The sequence below is a fragment of the Hylobates moloch genome, unplaced genomic scaffold (assembly GCF_009828535.3).
Source record: "Hylobates moloch isolate HMO894 unplaced genomic scaffold, HMol_V3 SCAFFOLD_11, whole genome shotgun sequence".
Taxonomy (NCBI): domain Eukaryota; kingdom Metazoa; phylum Chordata; class Mammalia; order Primates; family Hylobatidae; genus Hylobates; species Hylobates moloch.
In genome coordinates, this window is record NW_026652286.1 from 2,449,129 (window position 1) to 2,465,823 (window position 16,695).

The window sequence follows — 16,695 nt, forward strand, 5'->3', positions numbered from 1 at the left end:
TCTCGGTAAAATGGAGATGTGGCCTCCCTTGCCCCCTTCTTTCCACTCAGGCATGGGACCTGTGAGTGGATGAGGAAAGCCACCCTCAAAGCCTTCAGAGTCTGGGTTCTTTTTTGGGTGGGCAGGGACCCACATCACAGGGCCTTGTGGGTAACACTAGCTGTGCTTTGGGCTCCCCAGGATCATTGAGCTGAATGGGCAGAAGCCACCCCTTACATACAAGCGCTTTCAGGCCATCATCAGCCGCATGGAGCTGCCCAAGAAGCCAGTGGGCTCGGTGACCAGCCAGCAGATGGAGAGCTGCAGGGCCGAGATCCAGGAGAACCACGATGAGACCTACGGCGTGCCCTCCCTGGAGGAGCTGGGTGCGTACTTCCTGCCCAGAGCCGCTTGTGCTGGTGCCTGCTTTTGTGTAAAGAAATTCTTTGTCAAAGTAATGCATGTCATTATAGAAAGGTTAGAAAGCACAGGAAAACAAAAATGGAAATGGCAGTCACTATTACTCCACCACCCAGAGGGAACCACAATTAATTTTAAACTATGTCCTTCTAGTATTTGTTCTGTTCATACTCATACATGTAATGTTCTGTTTCTGGTTCTAGATCGTGCCTCTATTTTTGTACTTCCCTCTCGCAGACAATACAGGCACTGCCTGGTGCTGGTGTCCGTGGGCTTCTTGGTAACAGGATAGCTAGTATTGCTTCTGTTGAAAGCAGGGAGTCTGTCAGCCTCTCAGGTTACTAACTACACTCTTTCACCCCTCCCTCTTTCTTACCTTTTTTTTTCTTTTTGAGACGGAGTCTGGCTCTGTTGCCCAGTCTGGAGTGCAGTGGCACGGTCTTGGCTCACTGCAACCTCCACCTCCCGTGTTCAAGCAATTCTGCTGCCCCAGCCTCCTGAGTAGCTGGGACTACAGGCGCCTACCATCACGCCCAGCTAGTATTTGTATTTTTAGTAGAGATGGGGTTTCACCGTGTTGGTCAGGCTGGTCTCGAACTTATGACCTCGAGTGATCCACCCACATCGGCCTCCCAAAGTGCTGGGATTACAGACGTGAGCCACCCCTCCAGTCTTTTGACCTGAACAAAGCTATTAGCCTTTTTCACCTGAAAACCACAGTTGTTGCCAGCTAATCTGAAAAGGCAGGAGGTCCAGGATTGTTCTCATCTACCTGGAGTGATGAGGGTGCAGGGGAAAGCAGAGAAAATAGTGACTGTGGGAAGAGAACCAAGTTGACCTAGAAAACGCTAAAACTTTAAGGATTATCTCACCCCCAGTAGCACTGAGACACTATGGTTCAGTTCTCATAAAGTTCAAATAACAGAACAGCCGTGCCGGGCTGTCACTGAAATGGTCAAACCTCCTGTCTTGTGACCTTTCCTTCTCTACAGGGTTCCCCACTGAAGGACTTGGTCCAGCTGTCTGGCAGGGAGGAGAGACAGAAGCTCTGGCCCGCCTGGATAAGCACCTGGAACGGAAGGTATGGGCTGTTTCTGAGACACAGAGCTGCAGATACTGATATCCACACAGCAGGGGATACAGATCATGTCCATGTCCTTTAGTCCCTCTTAGCTCACACTGGTTGGAAAATGAAAAATCCTCTTATCCTCCTGATGGCCCTAACAACAGCAACACTAACAGCAACTACCATTTAGAGAGTACTTACCATGTGCTGGTCACTAGGCTCAGCATTTCTGGGTTAAGCACCTGCTGGCATTTCTTTTAATCTTTCCAACAGCCCTACAAGGTAGGTACTAAGCTGTTCATTCCACAGATTACAAAATTGAGGCTTAGAGAGGTTAAGTAACTTGCCTGAGGTCACAAAGTTAGTAATTACAGGTTGAGTATTCCTTATCCAAAGTGCTTGGGACCAAAAGTGTTACAGATTTTAGATTCTTGAATTAGGAATGCTCACCTTATAACACAGTAAGACCTTGTTCTATGTTATTCTAAAGCTGTGTCAGATTGCTTTTCTTTCATCTGTGGGCAGGTTCCCCCTGCTAAGAGGATATCTGGTTGGTAAAATCTATAAGATTATTTTGTGTTGATGTGTCTCCGCATCTTTTTGCTGGAACTCTTTCAGCGTGTTGATTTCCATTTGCTTGGACACAGAGCAAATGGCCCACCTCCCAGTGCAGTGAGAACTGGGGAGGAAAGAAGCCCAGGCCTCAGAGGCACAGTGTCACAAAGTCCTCACTCCCCTGCAGCTAGAGGAGCAGAGAAAGTTCTCATGTCCGAGAACAGTCACCTCCTAGTTTCCTGCCCCCTGCAGCTGGTTTATAAAATCTCAGCTTTTTCTATGCCTGCTAAGATGGTTAGGTATTTTGCCCAGCAGCCAGATGATGATGATAATAGAACAAGGAGGCCAAGGCAAATCTGCTTGGGAAGAATGTTCTGCAGCCCTGGAGGTGTCCAGTCAACGGTGAAGGCCCACAGCCTCGATGTTTCTACCTGGTTGTTTCCTTCAGCCTGGGCCGAAAGCAAGCCCCACAGACGTAAAGGATGAGAGCAGCCATCTCTGTCCACATCACAAGCTTCACCTAGAGATTCTTGGGCTCAGTTTGAAGACAAAGGTTGGGCCAAGGGGCAGAAGGGTGGAGATGACAAATGGGATTGCAGGAGTAGAATAGGGCTTAAACCTGTAAAGAGCTATCATCTGTGGTTAGTTTTTATCAGCTGGAGAACATTTTGTAGAGGGATGTCCCTTAGGTCACCGACAGGAGCTCCTTTTCCACATACCCCCAGCGGGCCCCTTCTCTCAAGGGCCCTTACGCCATGGACACATTCAGACTCAGTGGTGGCCAGAGGAAATACTGTGTCCTGCATATCTGGGAGAACAGATGGTGCTGGAGATACAGGAGTTGAACCTGATTTCAGGATGTTTATTTTAGCTTCCTTCAGTTCTCCAAATCTGAAGGGAGCACCTACTCGTGCCAGGATGTTTTAGCTTCTAGAGAGACTGCGAAACAAGGTAGGCATGGAGTCTGTCTCCAGAAACAGTCTTCTGGAAATGATGGACATTAAACAAGGAATTATAGAAGTTCTAAGGGTTAGAAAGGAAGGTTCAGAGGGTTATGGGAGCAAAGACCATGAGGATTATATCAATCAGTTCTTGCTTGCAAGCTGGCTTTTGAAAAAGGGAAGGTTTTTCTAGGTTACATAACCAAGAGTAGCCTTCAGGCACAGCTGGATCCAGGTTCCAAGGAATGCTATGAGGAATGCATTCTCCATCTTTCAGCTCTGTTTTCCTCTCTATTATTTCATCCTCAGCGAGGCTTTCCTTGATCAGTGACAAAGCTCATCACCACCAGCTTATTTTCAGTCTGTTTAGCAATACTAGATAGAAGAAGGTATGTGCCTCTTTTCTGAAAGCATCAGGAAAAGTCCCGAGGCGTGTTTTCATTGGCCTGGTTTGGGTCATGTGACTGTCCCTGACTCAGTGACTGTGGCCAGATATAGGAGGTGGTGCTTTCCCTGGCCAGACTTGCATCATGAGTCCACTCCCAGAACTGGAAGGTAGGTTTAGCTCTGCTTTATCCACTCAGACTAGGATCAGGGAAGGCTGGTTCTCCACAGGAATATGAGATGCTGTTACTGAAAAGCAGAGGAAGCTACATGATCTTTACCACTGGGTTACTCAATAGTAGATGAGGGCAAGCATCTCTCTATAAAAGTATTCTGATTATTAAATTAAAAAGGAATGATAGAATTTGAATACCACCATTTTGTAACCCTCAATGATGATGCATTATGTATTGGTGACTGCTGACACCATAGAAGGAGGCAAGCATTATGTGCCCCTGTAGTCTTGTCAAAGGGATCAAACCTGAGTCCAGTCCAGTTTCTGGTACCAGCCACCAATGTGCAGGTGATACACAGGACACAGCACTTGTTGAACTGCACCGTGAGTATACAGTCAGCAAAATCCAGTCTGTGGGAATCTTGGCAAGTCAGATAGCCTGGGTTCTTTCCCAGAACAATGGAAAGGAAAAGAAAAAATGGCAGGAAATGTGCAGATTAAAAGAAAATTAAATAACATATTAAAGTTTTTTTTAAGGCCAGGCACGGTGACTCACCTGTAATCTCAGCACTTTGGGAGGCCAAGGCAGGAGGATCTCTTGAACCTAGGAGTTCAAAACCAGCCTGGGCAACATGACAAGCCCTCATCTCTAAATAAAAACAAATTAGCTGGGTGTGGCAGCATGTGCCTGTAGTGCCAACTACTTGGGAGGCTGAGGTAGGAGAATCACTTAAGCCCAGGAAGTCGTGCCACTGCACTCCCACCTGGGTGACAGAGAGTGGGGTCTCAGAAAAAAAAGAAAAAGAATCCCAGCACTTTGGGAGGCCGAGGCGGATGGAGCACTTGAAGTCAGGAGTTCGAGACCAGCCTGGCCAACATGGTGAAACCTCATCTCTACTAAAAATACAAAAACTAGTCAGGCATGGTGGCGCATGCCTGTAATCCCAGCTACTTGGGAGGCTGAGGCATGAGAATCACTTGAACCTGGGAGGCGGAGGTTGCAGTGAGACGAGATCATGCCACTGCACTCCAGCCTGGTTGACAGAATAAGACTCTGTCTCAAAAAAAAAAAAGAAAAAGAAAATTGAGTAGCTGGGATTACAGGCTCCCACCACCATGCCTGGCTAATTGTTGTCTTTTTAGTAGAGACGGGGTTTCACCCTGTTGGCCTGACTGGTCTCAAACTCCTGACCACAAGTGATCCCCCTGCCTCGGCCTCCCAAAGTGCTGGAATTACAGGCATGAGCCACCACACCCTGGCAGAAATAAAGTTTTTTTAAATGGCCAAGACTAAATTGTAACACCTAGGAATGCACATTTGGGTAAAAAAAAGAAGCTACTTAAAGAATAACTGAAAAGATAAAGTCCTTCCTTTCAAACATGTTTTGCCAAAATAGAAAAATGTAAACATTTCAGAAATGCACAAAGTGTTTATTATAAAAGCTGAAATAGGGGTTGCATATATTGGGGAGCAGGAGGGAACTGTTCCTGGGATGAGCACATAGACTCTTGGGGTGGCTGTCAAAGCTCTGTTTCCCGAACCTTGGTGGCGATTGCATGGATGTTTGCCTTAGAATAATTCATTAAGTCACACATTTGTGTGATTTTCTGTATCCAAGTTTCATTTAAAATAAAAGTATTTTAAAAGCTGGGGGCTAGCAAGGGTGTGCGCACGCAAAAATACCTAGTGTCTGTTAGAGGTGCTTAACCTGATACCACAGGGGTTACCTGCAGAGGAAGAAGCCTTGAGGTTGTGACTTGAAGGAAGAGTCTCAGTTAACCAGGTGAAGGTGAGGGAAAGGAAGACAGTGGTCCAGAGGCAGCTGCTTGTGCAGAGGCAAAGGCCAGTGAGAGCAGATGCGTAAAGAAGAGGGGCAGCAGGAGGCGGAGGGTACAGTGAGCTGAGATCACACCACTGCACTCCACCCTGACCCTGTCTCAAAAAAAAGGGGCAAGAGACAGAGCTGGAAAGGCCTGGGTGCTGGGGAGCCACAGAAGCTTTCATGAAGATTTGGGCTCTGTCCTCAGAGCAACAGGAAGCCCACTGTGTACATTATCCCTAGCAACAGGCATTGCATCACTCTGGTCCCAGCGTGGAGAATGAGTTAGCGGGGGATGGGAGTGGACGCAGGGATGCCAGTCAGGAGGCTGCCACAGTTGTCCAGTCTAGATATGACCTTAGCCTGAACCAGGTTGGTGGCAGCAGGGAATGGAAAGAAAAAGACAGATTTGGGAAATATTTGGGCAGTAGAATTGACAGGTCTTGGTGAGGGGACAAAGGTGATGGCTAGGATTGTGCCTTGGGCAGCTAGGTAGCTAGCAGTGTATTATCTGGGGTAGGGAGGCCAATGGAAGGGTGGGTTTAAAGAAAAGGGCGCATCTCCCTTGAGCTGCCTGAGAGGCAGCCAAGTAGAGGTTTCTAGCAGGCAGCCGGGTGGAGCAACCTGGGCTAGAGCTGTGGATGTGGTGATTGTCTGCAAAGGGGTGGAACCGGGAGCCATGGGCCTGGATGAGCTTGCCGAGGCACACAGTTGAGTAGAGAACCTAGAGCTGAGCCCTGGGTGCCCACATTTAAGGGAGAGGTAGAGGAGGTGGAGCTGGTGAAAGACCAAGAGCGCCAGGCAGCTGGGAGATACCAGGAGATGTGGAGTCACAGAGGCGAAGGAATCAAGAGGATAAGACAGCACAGTCGGCAGGTACAGCGCTGCTGAGAGATCCCAAAATACAAGGACAGAAAGTGCCTGCAGGACTCAGTGGCACAGAAGTCACAGGAGACTCTTGTGGGAACCAGCCTTGTGGTCAAGGCAGAAACCAGGATGGGGTTGGCCAGAAATTGGAGGTAGGGGAGGGGAAATGCAGAGAGGCGGGCTGTGAAGGAGGAAAAAGGACCCAAGTCTACAGGGTTGCCAGAAGCCCTTTGTTTTTATTTTGTTGTCTTTGTGAAGAGGAGAAACGAGATTATTTTCTCAGTGTTTTGGGAGTGAAGACTATAGAAAGAAAGAGGTTGAAAATGCAAGAGAAGGAAGCGGGAGGCTTCCAGAGCAGCCGGAGGCCTTGGCCTTGGGCAGGGTCACAGGAGGGGAGGAGAAAGGGGTAGGTGTGGGTGCAGGTGAGTTTGTAGATTTAGTGGCTGAAAGCAGAGGTGTTTCCTACCTGATGGCTTCCATTTCCAGGAAGTGTGGAGCAGGAGGCCTGAAGAGAGTCAAGGTTGTGAAACAGTATCATGGAGAGGAGGAGAGGATGTTGGGAGTTAAGAAAGTGAAAATAGGCCGGGCACGGTGGCTCACGTCTGTAATCCCAGCACTTTGGGAGGCCGAGGTGGGCAATCAGGAGAATCCCTTGAACCCGGGAGGCGGAGGTTGCGGTGAGCCGAGATCGCGCCACTGCACTCCAGCCTGGGTGACGAGGGCAAAACTCTGTCTCGAAAAAGAAAAAAAAAAAAAAAAGTCGTGAGAGACTGCATGGAACAGCAAGTCAGGAAAGTAAAGTCCTATGCCAGCAACCAGTGATGATAAAAACATGACCAGTAATGTTATATGACACATGGCCCCAGAAATGAATGATTCCATTGGTCCCCAGGAATGGATTGGAAGTTTCCTCCTTCCCCAGCTGCTGTTGAACAATAGTGCGAAGTCCCTGGTGTCCATGATACAACCTAAGGGCCGCTAGTGACTAGAGAAGGGACTGAGAGAGAGATTCTTTTCTGTAACGTAGAAGCCGTGTTTCCTGCCTGTATAATTAGAGAGTTCATTCAGTGCTTTCAAAATTCTTTCATATCTCATTTTAATCCACAGGAGATTGGAAATTTTGTTCTTATTTAATAGATACGTAGCTGAGGGAAGTAATAACGTGTTCACAGTCACCCCACAAATTAAAGAGCAAGTCAGGGAATGACATAGACTCGTTGTTTGGTCTGATGGTGGTTCCGTCTCAAAATCGGCTGGACAAGCACAGTGTTCCATGGCTCCATGGCTGGCTGTTCTGTGACCCTGGGCAGATTCCTTAACCAACCAATGCCTCCATTTTTTCCTCTGTAACATCCAAGCCTTTCCTTTTGCCACCTTCTCTATCTGCTGTAGGCCTGGGTTGCCAACTATGAGAGACCCCGAATGAACGCCAACTCCCTCCTGGCCAGCCCCACAGGACTCAGCCCCTACCTGCGCTTTGGTTGTCTCTCCTGCCGCCTCTTCTACTACCGCCTGTGGGACCTGTATAAAAAGGTAAGGGGGACATACCTGCCCACATTGCAGCTAAGGCCTGCAGCCAGGCCTTTTGGGCTTGTCAGTCACCCTAAAAAAGGCACTGGTGGGTGGGGGTTGGGCTGTGGCCCCTGGAAGGGCCTAAGTGTGTGCGGATAGTCCAAAGGAGGAGAGAAGACTCAATATCCAAGAGGGCAGAGCCAAGCACAGAGTGAACTGCCCACCAGAATGAAGCCCAGACCATCATGTAGAGCAGAAGGACAGGCAGAAAAGCAGGCCTCAGGTGTGACCCTAGAGGTGGCATATCCTCTGGCAGCTGGTGGACAGCGGCGAGGTCCCCAGGGTGAGAGGCATGGAGAGGGTGAGGCTGGAGCCAGTCTGAAGTGGAAGAGCATAGCTGCCCGCTCTGGGGCTGTGTCCACAGCATTCAAAAGGGGAGTCCAGGAACAGCAGTTGCCCATCAGTGATGGAGGGAGTGGTCTGGAGGGGCTGCACACAGAGCTGTGCTATACAGACAAGAAGCAAATAAGCCTGTGTTAACTATCCCCAGAAGGAGAGAGGGCAACACAGTCAACATTCAGAGGGATCACCTCATCTTGTGCCTATGTTTTTTGTTTCTGTTGTTTATTTAAGAGACAAAGTCTATCTCTGTTACCCAGGCTAGAGTGTAGTGTGGCCTGATCACAGTTCACTGAAACCTCGGACTCCTGGGCTCGAGCAATCCCTCTGCCTCAGCCTCTCAAGTAGAGCTAATTTTTTACATTCTTTGTAGAGATAGGGTCTTGCTATGTTGCCCAGGCTGGTCTCGAACTCCTGGGCACAAGCAATTATCCTGCCTTGGCCTCGCACAGTGCTGGGATTACAGCTGTGAGCCACCATGCCTAGCTGTTGTGTCTACGTTTGCTTTTTTGTTTGTTTTTGAGACAGGATCTCATTCTGTCACCCAGGCTGGAGTACAGTGCTATGATCACAGCTCACTGCAGCCACAACCTTTCAGGCTCAGGTGATCCTCCTACCTCAGCCTCCCCGGTAGCTGGGACTATAGGTGCATGCCACCACACCTGGCTAATTTTTTGTATTTTTTTTGTAGAAACTGGGTTTTGCCATGTTGCCCAGGCTGATCTCAAGCTCCTGGGCTCAGGCCATCCACCCACCTCAGCCTCTCAAAGTGCTGGGATTACGGATGCGAGCCACCACACCTGGCTGTATCTACATTTTTAAATGTTATCTCCTTATCCTTGCCGTTATTGAGATTTTGTGGCATGGGATAGCTTTGCCAGTTTGGTGAGTAATCTTGTGACTTTAGGGAAGTCATTATTTGCTTGGAGGTCTGATTTCTTAATTACCTTATGGCCCCAGATCCAGGCTGTGTGTATAACTTATTCAACCAAAATCTAGACTGAGCATTTTTCATGTGTGCTGATAGGAAAACTCCTTTTGACTTTCTAGAAGGTGGAGCCAAACAGGGAACTCTTGAGGACAAGGAACATGACCAGCCTTGGGAAGTTTGAATCCTAGTGCAGAGTGCTGTGGTGAGGCCGCTTCCCACTGCCTGGCCCTCTGTAGCTTTCTTCTTGCTCAGAGCAGTGGCACAGTGCAGGCAGGGCCTGGGTGTTGCAAGTGCAGGCACGCTGTGCCACTTCTAGGGGATAGTCCTTCCACATCTGGGAGCTGAGCCACCAGGTCTGTGGAGGGCCCAGATTCCTTTGTAGAAGAGACCTGAGAGGCACCATGCTAAGAGCTGGGCAAGTGTTTGTATCCATGTGCCACCCCTACCTCTCAGGTGAAGCGGAACAGCACACCTCCCCTCTCCCTATTTGGGCAACTCCTATGGCGAGAGTTCTTCTACACGGCAGCTACCAACAACCCCAGGTTTGACCGCATGGAGGGGAACCCCATCTGCATCCAGATCCCCTGGGACCGCAATCCTGAGGCCCTGGCCAAGTGGGCTGAGGGCAAGACAGGCTTCCCTTGGATCGATGCCATCATGACCCAACTGAGGCAGGAGGGCTGGATCCACCACTTGGCCCGGCACGCCGTTGCCTGCTTCCTGACCCGCGGGGACCTCTGGGTCAGCTGGGAGAGCGGGGTCCGGGTGAGTGCTCTCTCAGCGAAAAGCTGGCCTGTACCCTCTGGTCAGGCCCATCAAAGGGCAGCCCCCTTCTGGGCTGAGGGATGGGGTGGGATTTCTGGGTCCAGGAGATCCCCTCCAGATCCTGTGTGGCTTGCCTTCAGTGGAAGGGCTTTGGCTCCTGGGGGCACTGTGGTGACTTGGGAAAAAACACAGCTGCATATCCCCAAGGAGGCTGATCATCCCCTCCCCTATCTAGGTATTTGATGAGCTGCTCCTGGATGCAGATTTCAGTGTGAACGCAGGCAGCTGGATGTGGCTTTCCTGCAGTGCTTTCTTCCAGCAGTTCTTCCACTGCTACTGCCCTGTGGGCTTTGGCCGTCGCACGGACCCCAGTGGAGACTACATCAGGTGAGGATGCAGACCAGGCTCTCTGGCCTCTGACCACTGTGGCCTCCTACTAGGATGGGATACCCTGGACCTTTTGAAGGAGGGTCTAGGTATGCTGACGGGTCATCTGGTGTATCTTATTTCAGGCGATACCTGCCCAAATTGAAAGCGTTCCCCTCTCGATACATCTATGAGCCCTGGAATGCCCCCGAGTCAATTCAGAAGGCAGCCAAGTGCATCATTGGTGTGGACTACCCACGGCCCATTGTCAACCATGCCGAGACCAGCCGGCTCAACATTGAACGAATGAAGCAGATTTACCAGCAGCTCTCGCGCTACCGGGGACTCTGTAAGGAGACAAACACCTAGCTCACTGAAGGGAAGGACAGCACCTACAGGCTCAGGGGGCCAGAGGGGGATGTCCAGATACTTGCAAAGGGAGGCCGAGTGCTGTCTTTCAGGTTGACACCTTCCCGGGGTATGGGACACTGCAGGCTGGGATGAACTGGGCCTCCCTGAGTAGTTGTGGGGCAGTGGGAAGAAATGGAACCTCAGTGTCTTGCTCCTACCCTCCCCAGCCCCGCTTGCTTCATTCTGCCCTGTAGCCTTCTGCAATCCTGCAAGACGGCACTCTGATTACTCCTCGCCTCTCTCCCAGGTCTACTGGCATCTGTCCCTTCCTGTGTGGAAGACCTCAGTCACCCTGTGGCAGAGCCCAGCTCGAGCCAGGCTGGCAGCGTGAGCAGTGCAGGTGAGCAGCAGCAGCCAGCCTCCTGTGGCCTCCTGTGGCCTGTGCCACCACTTCAGTCATTCAGGACTGAGGCCAGAAGGAGGCCTTGCCCAGTGGAGCTTATATTCTACCTGGGGCGGTCAAATAGTAAAGGAACCAAGTTGAATCATTTCAGATAACAAGTGCTTTGGAGGAAAAGAAAGTTGAGTGTCTTGACAGAGGGACTGGGAAAGAAGGATTTCTTCTGCGTCCCTGGAGGTTGGAGCAGTCAGGAAACACCTGTGTAAGCAGAAACCCACGTCATGAGCAGGAGCCAGCCCTGCCGCACACTGAGAAAATAACATTCCAGACAAAGGGAGTAGCAAGAAAAAGCTCACAGACAGTGCCGAGCTGAGTCCATTCAAGGAACCGAAGGGAGGTCAGTGTGGCGGCATGTCCCAGTGAGGAGCTGGAATGAGATGAGGACAAGATACAGCATGAGCAGCATGTGGCAGGCCTGATGTCCGAGACGAGGACTAGGATTCAACCTTCAGTGCACTGAAGGATGGTCAGTAGGGCAGGGCATGATTGGACTTAGGTCTGAAAAAGCTCCCTGGCCTGCTGGGTGGAGATTGGACAGTGTAGGCCGCAGCGGGCCCAGGGAGGCCAGAGAGGAGGCAGCACAGACAGGGTGGTGGCCGCAAGGAGAAAGACTGGACAGATTGGTTGCGTTCGGAGCCTCCACCCTTCTTGAGGATGAAGATGAGTAACATGAGATGGCAAGAACACGGGTTTTTCTAGTTGGCCCAGCTAGGCTGCCTCCATGGGCAGCATGACTCCTCCACAGGGGCCCTGCTCTTTGCTGCTTGGGGAGGCTGATTCAGGGTTGCAGAGGGAATGCCTCACCTTCAAAGCAAGGACAGCAGGCAGGCCAAATGAGTCTGTGGCCCACAGCCCATGCCATCTGGGGCCCCAAAGCTGGTCCTGCTACCAGCAGGCCTGCTTGGTCATGTCCTCCTCGGACATTTCCAGGCAAAGTCGTTGCTGAAAGCAAGGCCGAGGGGCAGGTCTGAGGAGCAGCATGCTGGCATTCCATTGATAAGTGTGCTCCCTGTCCCCTAAAGAGCTGCTGCTGCATAGTGTGGGGTCATTTTGGCTGCATGCACAGGCTGTGTGACCCTTTGACATGCTTCCCTACAGGCCCAAGACCACTACCCAGTGGCCCAGCATCCCCCAAACGCAAGCTGGAAGCAGCCGAGGAACCACCTGGTGAAGAACTCAGCAAACGGGCCAGGGTGGCAGAGTTGCCAACCCCAGAGCTGCCGAGCAAGGATGCCTGAGAGTGAGTGACAGCAGCCTAGATTCAACCTCAGGAAGGAAGTTGGGAGCGGGGGGGCCTACTGCCCTGCCAGCTGCAGGTTGAAACATAGCAAACTAGATGAAAATCTGGTGGGACCACCCAGTGCTCAGCCACTAAAGCTTTACCATTTTACAGTGGCAGCCGGGTTCCATCCCGGCTTAGGGAATGAGTACTTTCTAGTTAATATCTGTGTGACCTTTACCATTGGGCCGGCTGTGGTGGCTCATGTATGTGATCCCAGCACTTTGGGAGGCCAAGGTGGGAGGATCGCTTGAGGCCAGGAGTTCAAGACCAACCTGGCCAAACCAACATAGTGAGACTCCATCTCTAAAAACAATAATAATAATAATAATAATAATAATAATAATAATAATAATCTGGTGGGACTGCATGACTTTTAGGATTTCAGCTCAAAAATCCCACGATTCTGACTTTTATCAGAGATTTAAAAGTCAAGCTCTTTTCTATTTTTTTTGCCAGCTAAGGGAAAAAGGAAGGCATGGGGGCTGAGGGGTGGTGCTTTCTGCCTATTAAAGTGAGTCACACTCAACAAAAAGAAAGCTGAGACCTGTGTGTGAAGCAGCGGGGAAAAGGCCCATTGCAGGGTCTGAGGCTGCTCCAGGCCCCCTGCTCTCCAACAGGCTGTGTTCTATAGACCAGCCAGTGGAGGGCAGCACTGACCTTGAGAAGCCTGGACAGAGGGCTGTGCTGTGTCTTACTTGGCCCAGCCCTGCCTGAGGACCAGTAGACCCAGTCTGTCATCATCTTTGCCTTTTGCGGCCTTTCCTCCCTTCTCACCTGTCCTGTGGCCTCAGCTCTGTACCTCCCTGGCAGTGCTCATCTTGGAAGCCTCCTGAATGTCATCAAAACACTGGCTTCTCCTTTCCCAAAGCAGGAAGGGCCTTTTATGCCACTCTTGGGGAAATGTAAATTCCTGTTCCCTCTGAGTCATCATCTCAAGCTGTTCCTTATGCACCTTGTAGATTGGAGGGTGATTTTTCTCCATGGAGCTGACAGGTTCTTTTTATCAGATCCCTCTTACTTCAGGGCCAGGCTGCAGCTATCTGGTTTGAGTGTCTGGATTTGTGTGCTCACTGAGATGGGCATTTGATGCCTGCACCCTTCACCCTTCACCTATGTCTTTGACATAGACATTGCTGATGGACAGATGTGTGCTGTCTTGTTCCTGGGAGTACCAGCAACCTACTACTCTCTCAGTTATCTCTTAGCTCTGTGATACTAAGCAAAGTTCATCCTGTATTACAAATTTGGAACTTGCCAGGCTGACACTCTGATTTTTGGATGAGAAAACCAAAGAACAGAGAGGGTTAAATGTCTGGGTCAAGGTTGCTCAATAAGCTAACGGTGTCCACTTCAACATGAAATTGTTGCCAGCAGGTGGGTGAAGAAGGGGGAGCATTAAACATATAAAACGTGATGTGCTGTCCATCCATAAGGATTGAACAGTCTGCTTAGATAAAAAGGAGCAATAACCTAGAATTCCTGGACAAATGATACAGACTATACAAGCTTAGCAGAAGGGAGCTGGTGTGGTCTGGAACAATCAGGGAACATATCACAGAAGTTTGCACTAGGGGGCCTGAAAAGTGAATTGGATTCAGGCAGTGAGCAGGGTGCTTAGGACAAGAAAAACAGCTGAAGGTTTATGTGATCTTGTACAAATGACTTAACTGCTATGAGACTCAGTTTCCTCACCTATAAATTAGGTTGCTGTTGCAACGATTAAATGATTAAATCTGGGCTGGGCGCAGTGGCTCATGCCTATAATCCCAGCACTTTGGGAGGCCGAGGTGGTCGGATCGCCTGAGGTTGGGGGTTCGAGATCAGCCTCATCAGCTTGGAGAAACCCCGCCTCTACTAAAAATACAAAATTAGCTGGCATGGTGACGTATGCCTGTAATTCCAGCTACTCGGGAGGCTGAGGCAAAAGAATCACTTGAACCTGGGAGGCAGAGGTTGCAGTGAGCCGAGATCGTGCCATTGCACTCCAGCCTGGGTGACGAGCAAAACTCCGTCTAAAAAAAAAAAAAAAAAAGATTAAATCTGTGTCAGCTAGAAATGTGGGGGTCTGCTAATAATAGAAAGCTCAATTACTGTGGCTAAAACAAATAGGGGCTTATTTTTCTTACCTAACAAGGGGCCCAGAAATAGTGTTGCTGGTCTGGGCTTGGGTGGCAGCCCCAGCTTCAGCCATCAATTCTTGATCAAAGACGAAAGAGAAGGGACAGCAAGGGCAGCTGCACTCCTTCCGTATGCATATCAAGAGCTCATGCTTTGCCAGACACCGTTCCAGGCGTTGGGGGTATGGTTGTGTACAAGACTGGCAATATCCCTTCCCCCGTGGGTGCATATTAGTGGAAGGAGACAGACAGTAAACAAATAAATGTTTAAAATTTCAAGATGCCAGCCGGGTGTGGTGGCTCACACTTGTAATCCCAGCACTTTGGGAGGCTGAGGCAGGTGGATCACGAGGTCAGGAGTTCGAGACCAGCCTGGCCAACATGGTGAAATCCTGTCTCTACTAAAAATACAAAAATTAGCCAGGCGTGGTGGCAGGTGCCTGTAGTCCCAGCTACTCGGGAGGCTGAGGCAGGAGAATCACTTGAACCCAGGAGGCAGAGGTTGCAGTGAGCCAAGATCGTACCACTGCACTCCAGCCTGGGTGACAGAGCTAGACTCAGTCTCACAAAAAAAAAAATTTCAAGAGGCCATCAGTGCTATGAAAACAATAAAATAAAGTTGAGGAAGAAGGTAAGGTCGGGGCACAGAAGAGGCTGCAGTTCTGTATTATAAGGGTTGCTGGTCCAGGGACCATACTTGGAGAATCACTGACTTAGACTAATCATAATCCATTTTCTGGGCCAAGCCCATTGCCTCCTGAACACATTTTAGGTTCTGTTAACCAGGAAGTGTGGATACTGGTAGACAGCTAACGGTGACTGTGTTATAGGCAAGACACTTATCAAGTGTGTGGGTCATAAGCGCTTGGTAAGCAGTAGTTATTATTATAGGTATTGTTATTATTGTAGAGGAACACAAGGTTACAGTTGGGTCTGATTATGGAAGGTTGTAAATGGCAGGCACATGAGTCTGCTGGTGTACTCTTTGGGAGTGAAGAAACATTTTGGAAAGGGAATGATCAAATTGGCATTTTGGGAGGATGAATTAGGCATTGGGCTGGGACCTGCAGAGGAACAGGTAGGGGAGAGAAAGTCAGCTGAGAGGCTTGACAGTGATTCCAAGGGAAGACATGACAAGGATGCAGAGGTAAGTGCCCATCTCTTGCCCTGGAGTCCAGAAGATTGTCAGCCTACTGGGATTTTAAGGACTGATTCTTGAGGTTTACTCTGCCCTCCACTGGTGGCTCAGTGGGGAGTTAAGGCCAGGCTAGACTGTGAAGGTTGGGGGTGCAGAGGTCAGAGGATCTGGGGTGGTGCAGACTTCCCTCCAAGACAGACTAGGGAGGAACAGCTGTGTTCTTTGGAAATCCTGAGAAAAGAAGAGTACACCATGTCTCACCATGTGAGAGGCTGGCAGAGGCACCTGGGCCTAAAGATGCTTAGCATCCTCAGCTGTAAAATGGTGATAATAGCATCTTGTCACCTGCCCTACCCATCGAAAAAGTCTTTGAATATGTAAAATGCACTATGCAAATGGAATCACATTATCATCTTGTACTTTCTTCTCCGGGTGTCTTTGATTATGTTGGTGTTACTTCTGTCAGAGCCAGCACCCTAAGCTGAATGGACCACAGAGCTGTGGCTATGTAGCCCAAATTGGTATCATATTATATTGGGTTGGGGGAGGGGGGTGGCAGGGAGACTTGTCCCTTTTTCCTCCATTTCCTGTGTCATTTTTAATTGTGTGACTTTGGGCTGGATCCATAGCCTTTCTGCCATGCTTTAGGTGTAAGATGTGAATAGTCATTCTTCACCAGCCTGAAGGCTACATCCTGGGCCTTTTGAGGTCTCCTTTAGCTCTGAGCTCTGTAGTTCTGGATTCTGTTTTTCTAATGCCTCAGGCCTGTGGCAGTGTACAGGGTGGACAGTCACTTAAAATTTAAACTGATCTGGTAGGAAAACATGGCCTCCAATCAGTAGGTTCTACACTTACCTCAAATCCACACCAGCTGTCTGTTCTGCATTAAGTTTTATTTTACAGCATTCACTAAACTGAAAAACAAGCCAGCCCCCAAATAGCTATTGTTTCAAATGGTTCCCCATAATCCCCAAAGCTGCTGACTGCTCCGGATTCCATTAGCCTTGAATTGTGTACAGATTTCTCTCATTGGTCCAATTTTTTTGCCATGGGGAGAACAGCTCACGTGTTCCATTTGCCCTTCTGCTGGTACAGACTATCTGTGGAGAGAAGCCCCACTGAATACAAAAGGTTCCCGGCCAAGGATCACCTCTTCCCCTCCCCCGC

The 16,695-nt window shown here is 49.7% G+C and overlaps 1 protein-coding gene across 2 annotated transcripts in view; it reads left to right on the forward strand.

Moving 5' to 3' along the window:
• The window catches only part of CRY2 (cryptochrome circadian regulator 2), a 36,556-nt gene that overhangs the window by 13,245 nt on the left and 6,616 nt on the right, over positions 1-16,695 (forward strand). For both annotated transcript variants that reach the window (XM_032166169.2, XM_032166170.2), the window contains exons 4-11: positions 181-365; positions 1,392-1,480; positions 7,600-7,740; positions 9,503-9,814; positions 10,050-10,201; positions 10,327-10,529; positions 10,839-10,931; positions 12,090-12,231. In XM_032166169.2, coding sequence (XP_032022060.2) covers positions 181-365; positions 1,392-1,480; positions 7,600-7,740; positions 9,503-9,814; positions 10,050-10,201; positions 10,327-10,529; positions 10,839-10,931; positions 12,090-12,229 — 1,315 coding nt within the window. In that variant the 3' untranslated portion in view covers positions 12,230-12,231. The remainder of the gene's footprint in view (positions 1-180; positions 366-1,391; positions 1,481-7,599; positions 7,741-9,502; positions 9,815-10,049; positions 10,202-10,326; positions 10,530-10,838; positions 10,932-12,089; positions 12,232-16,695) is intronic.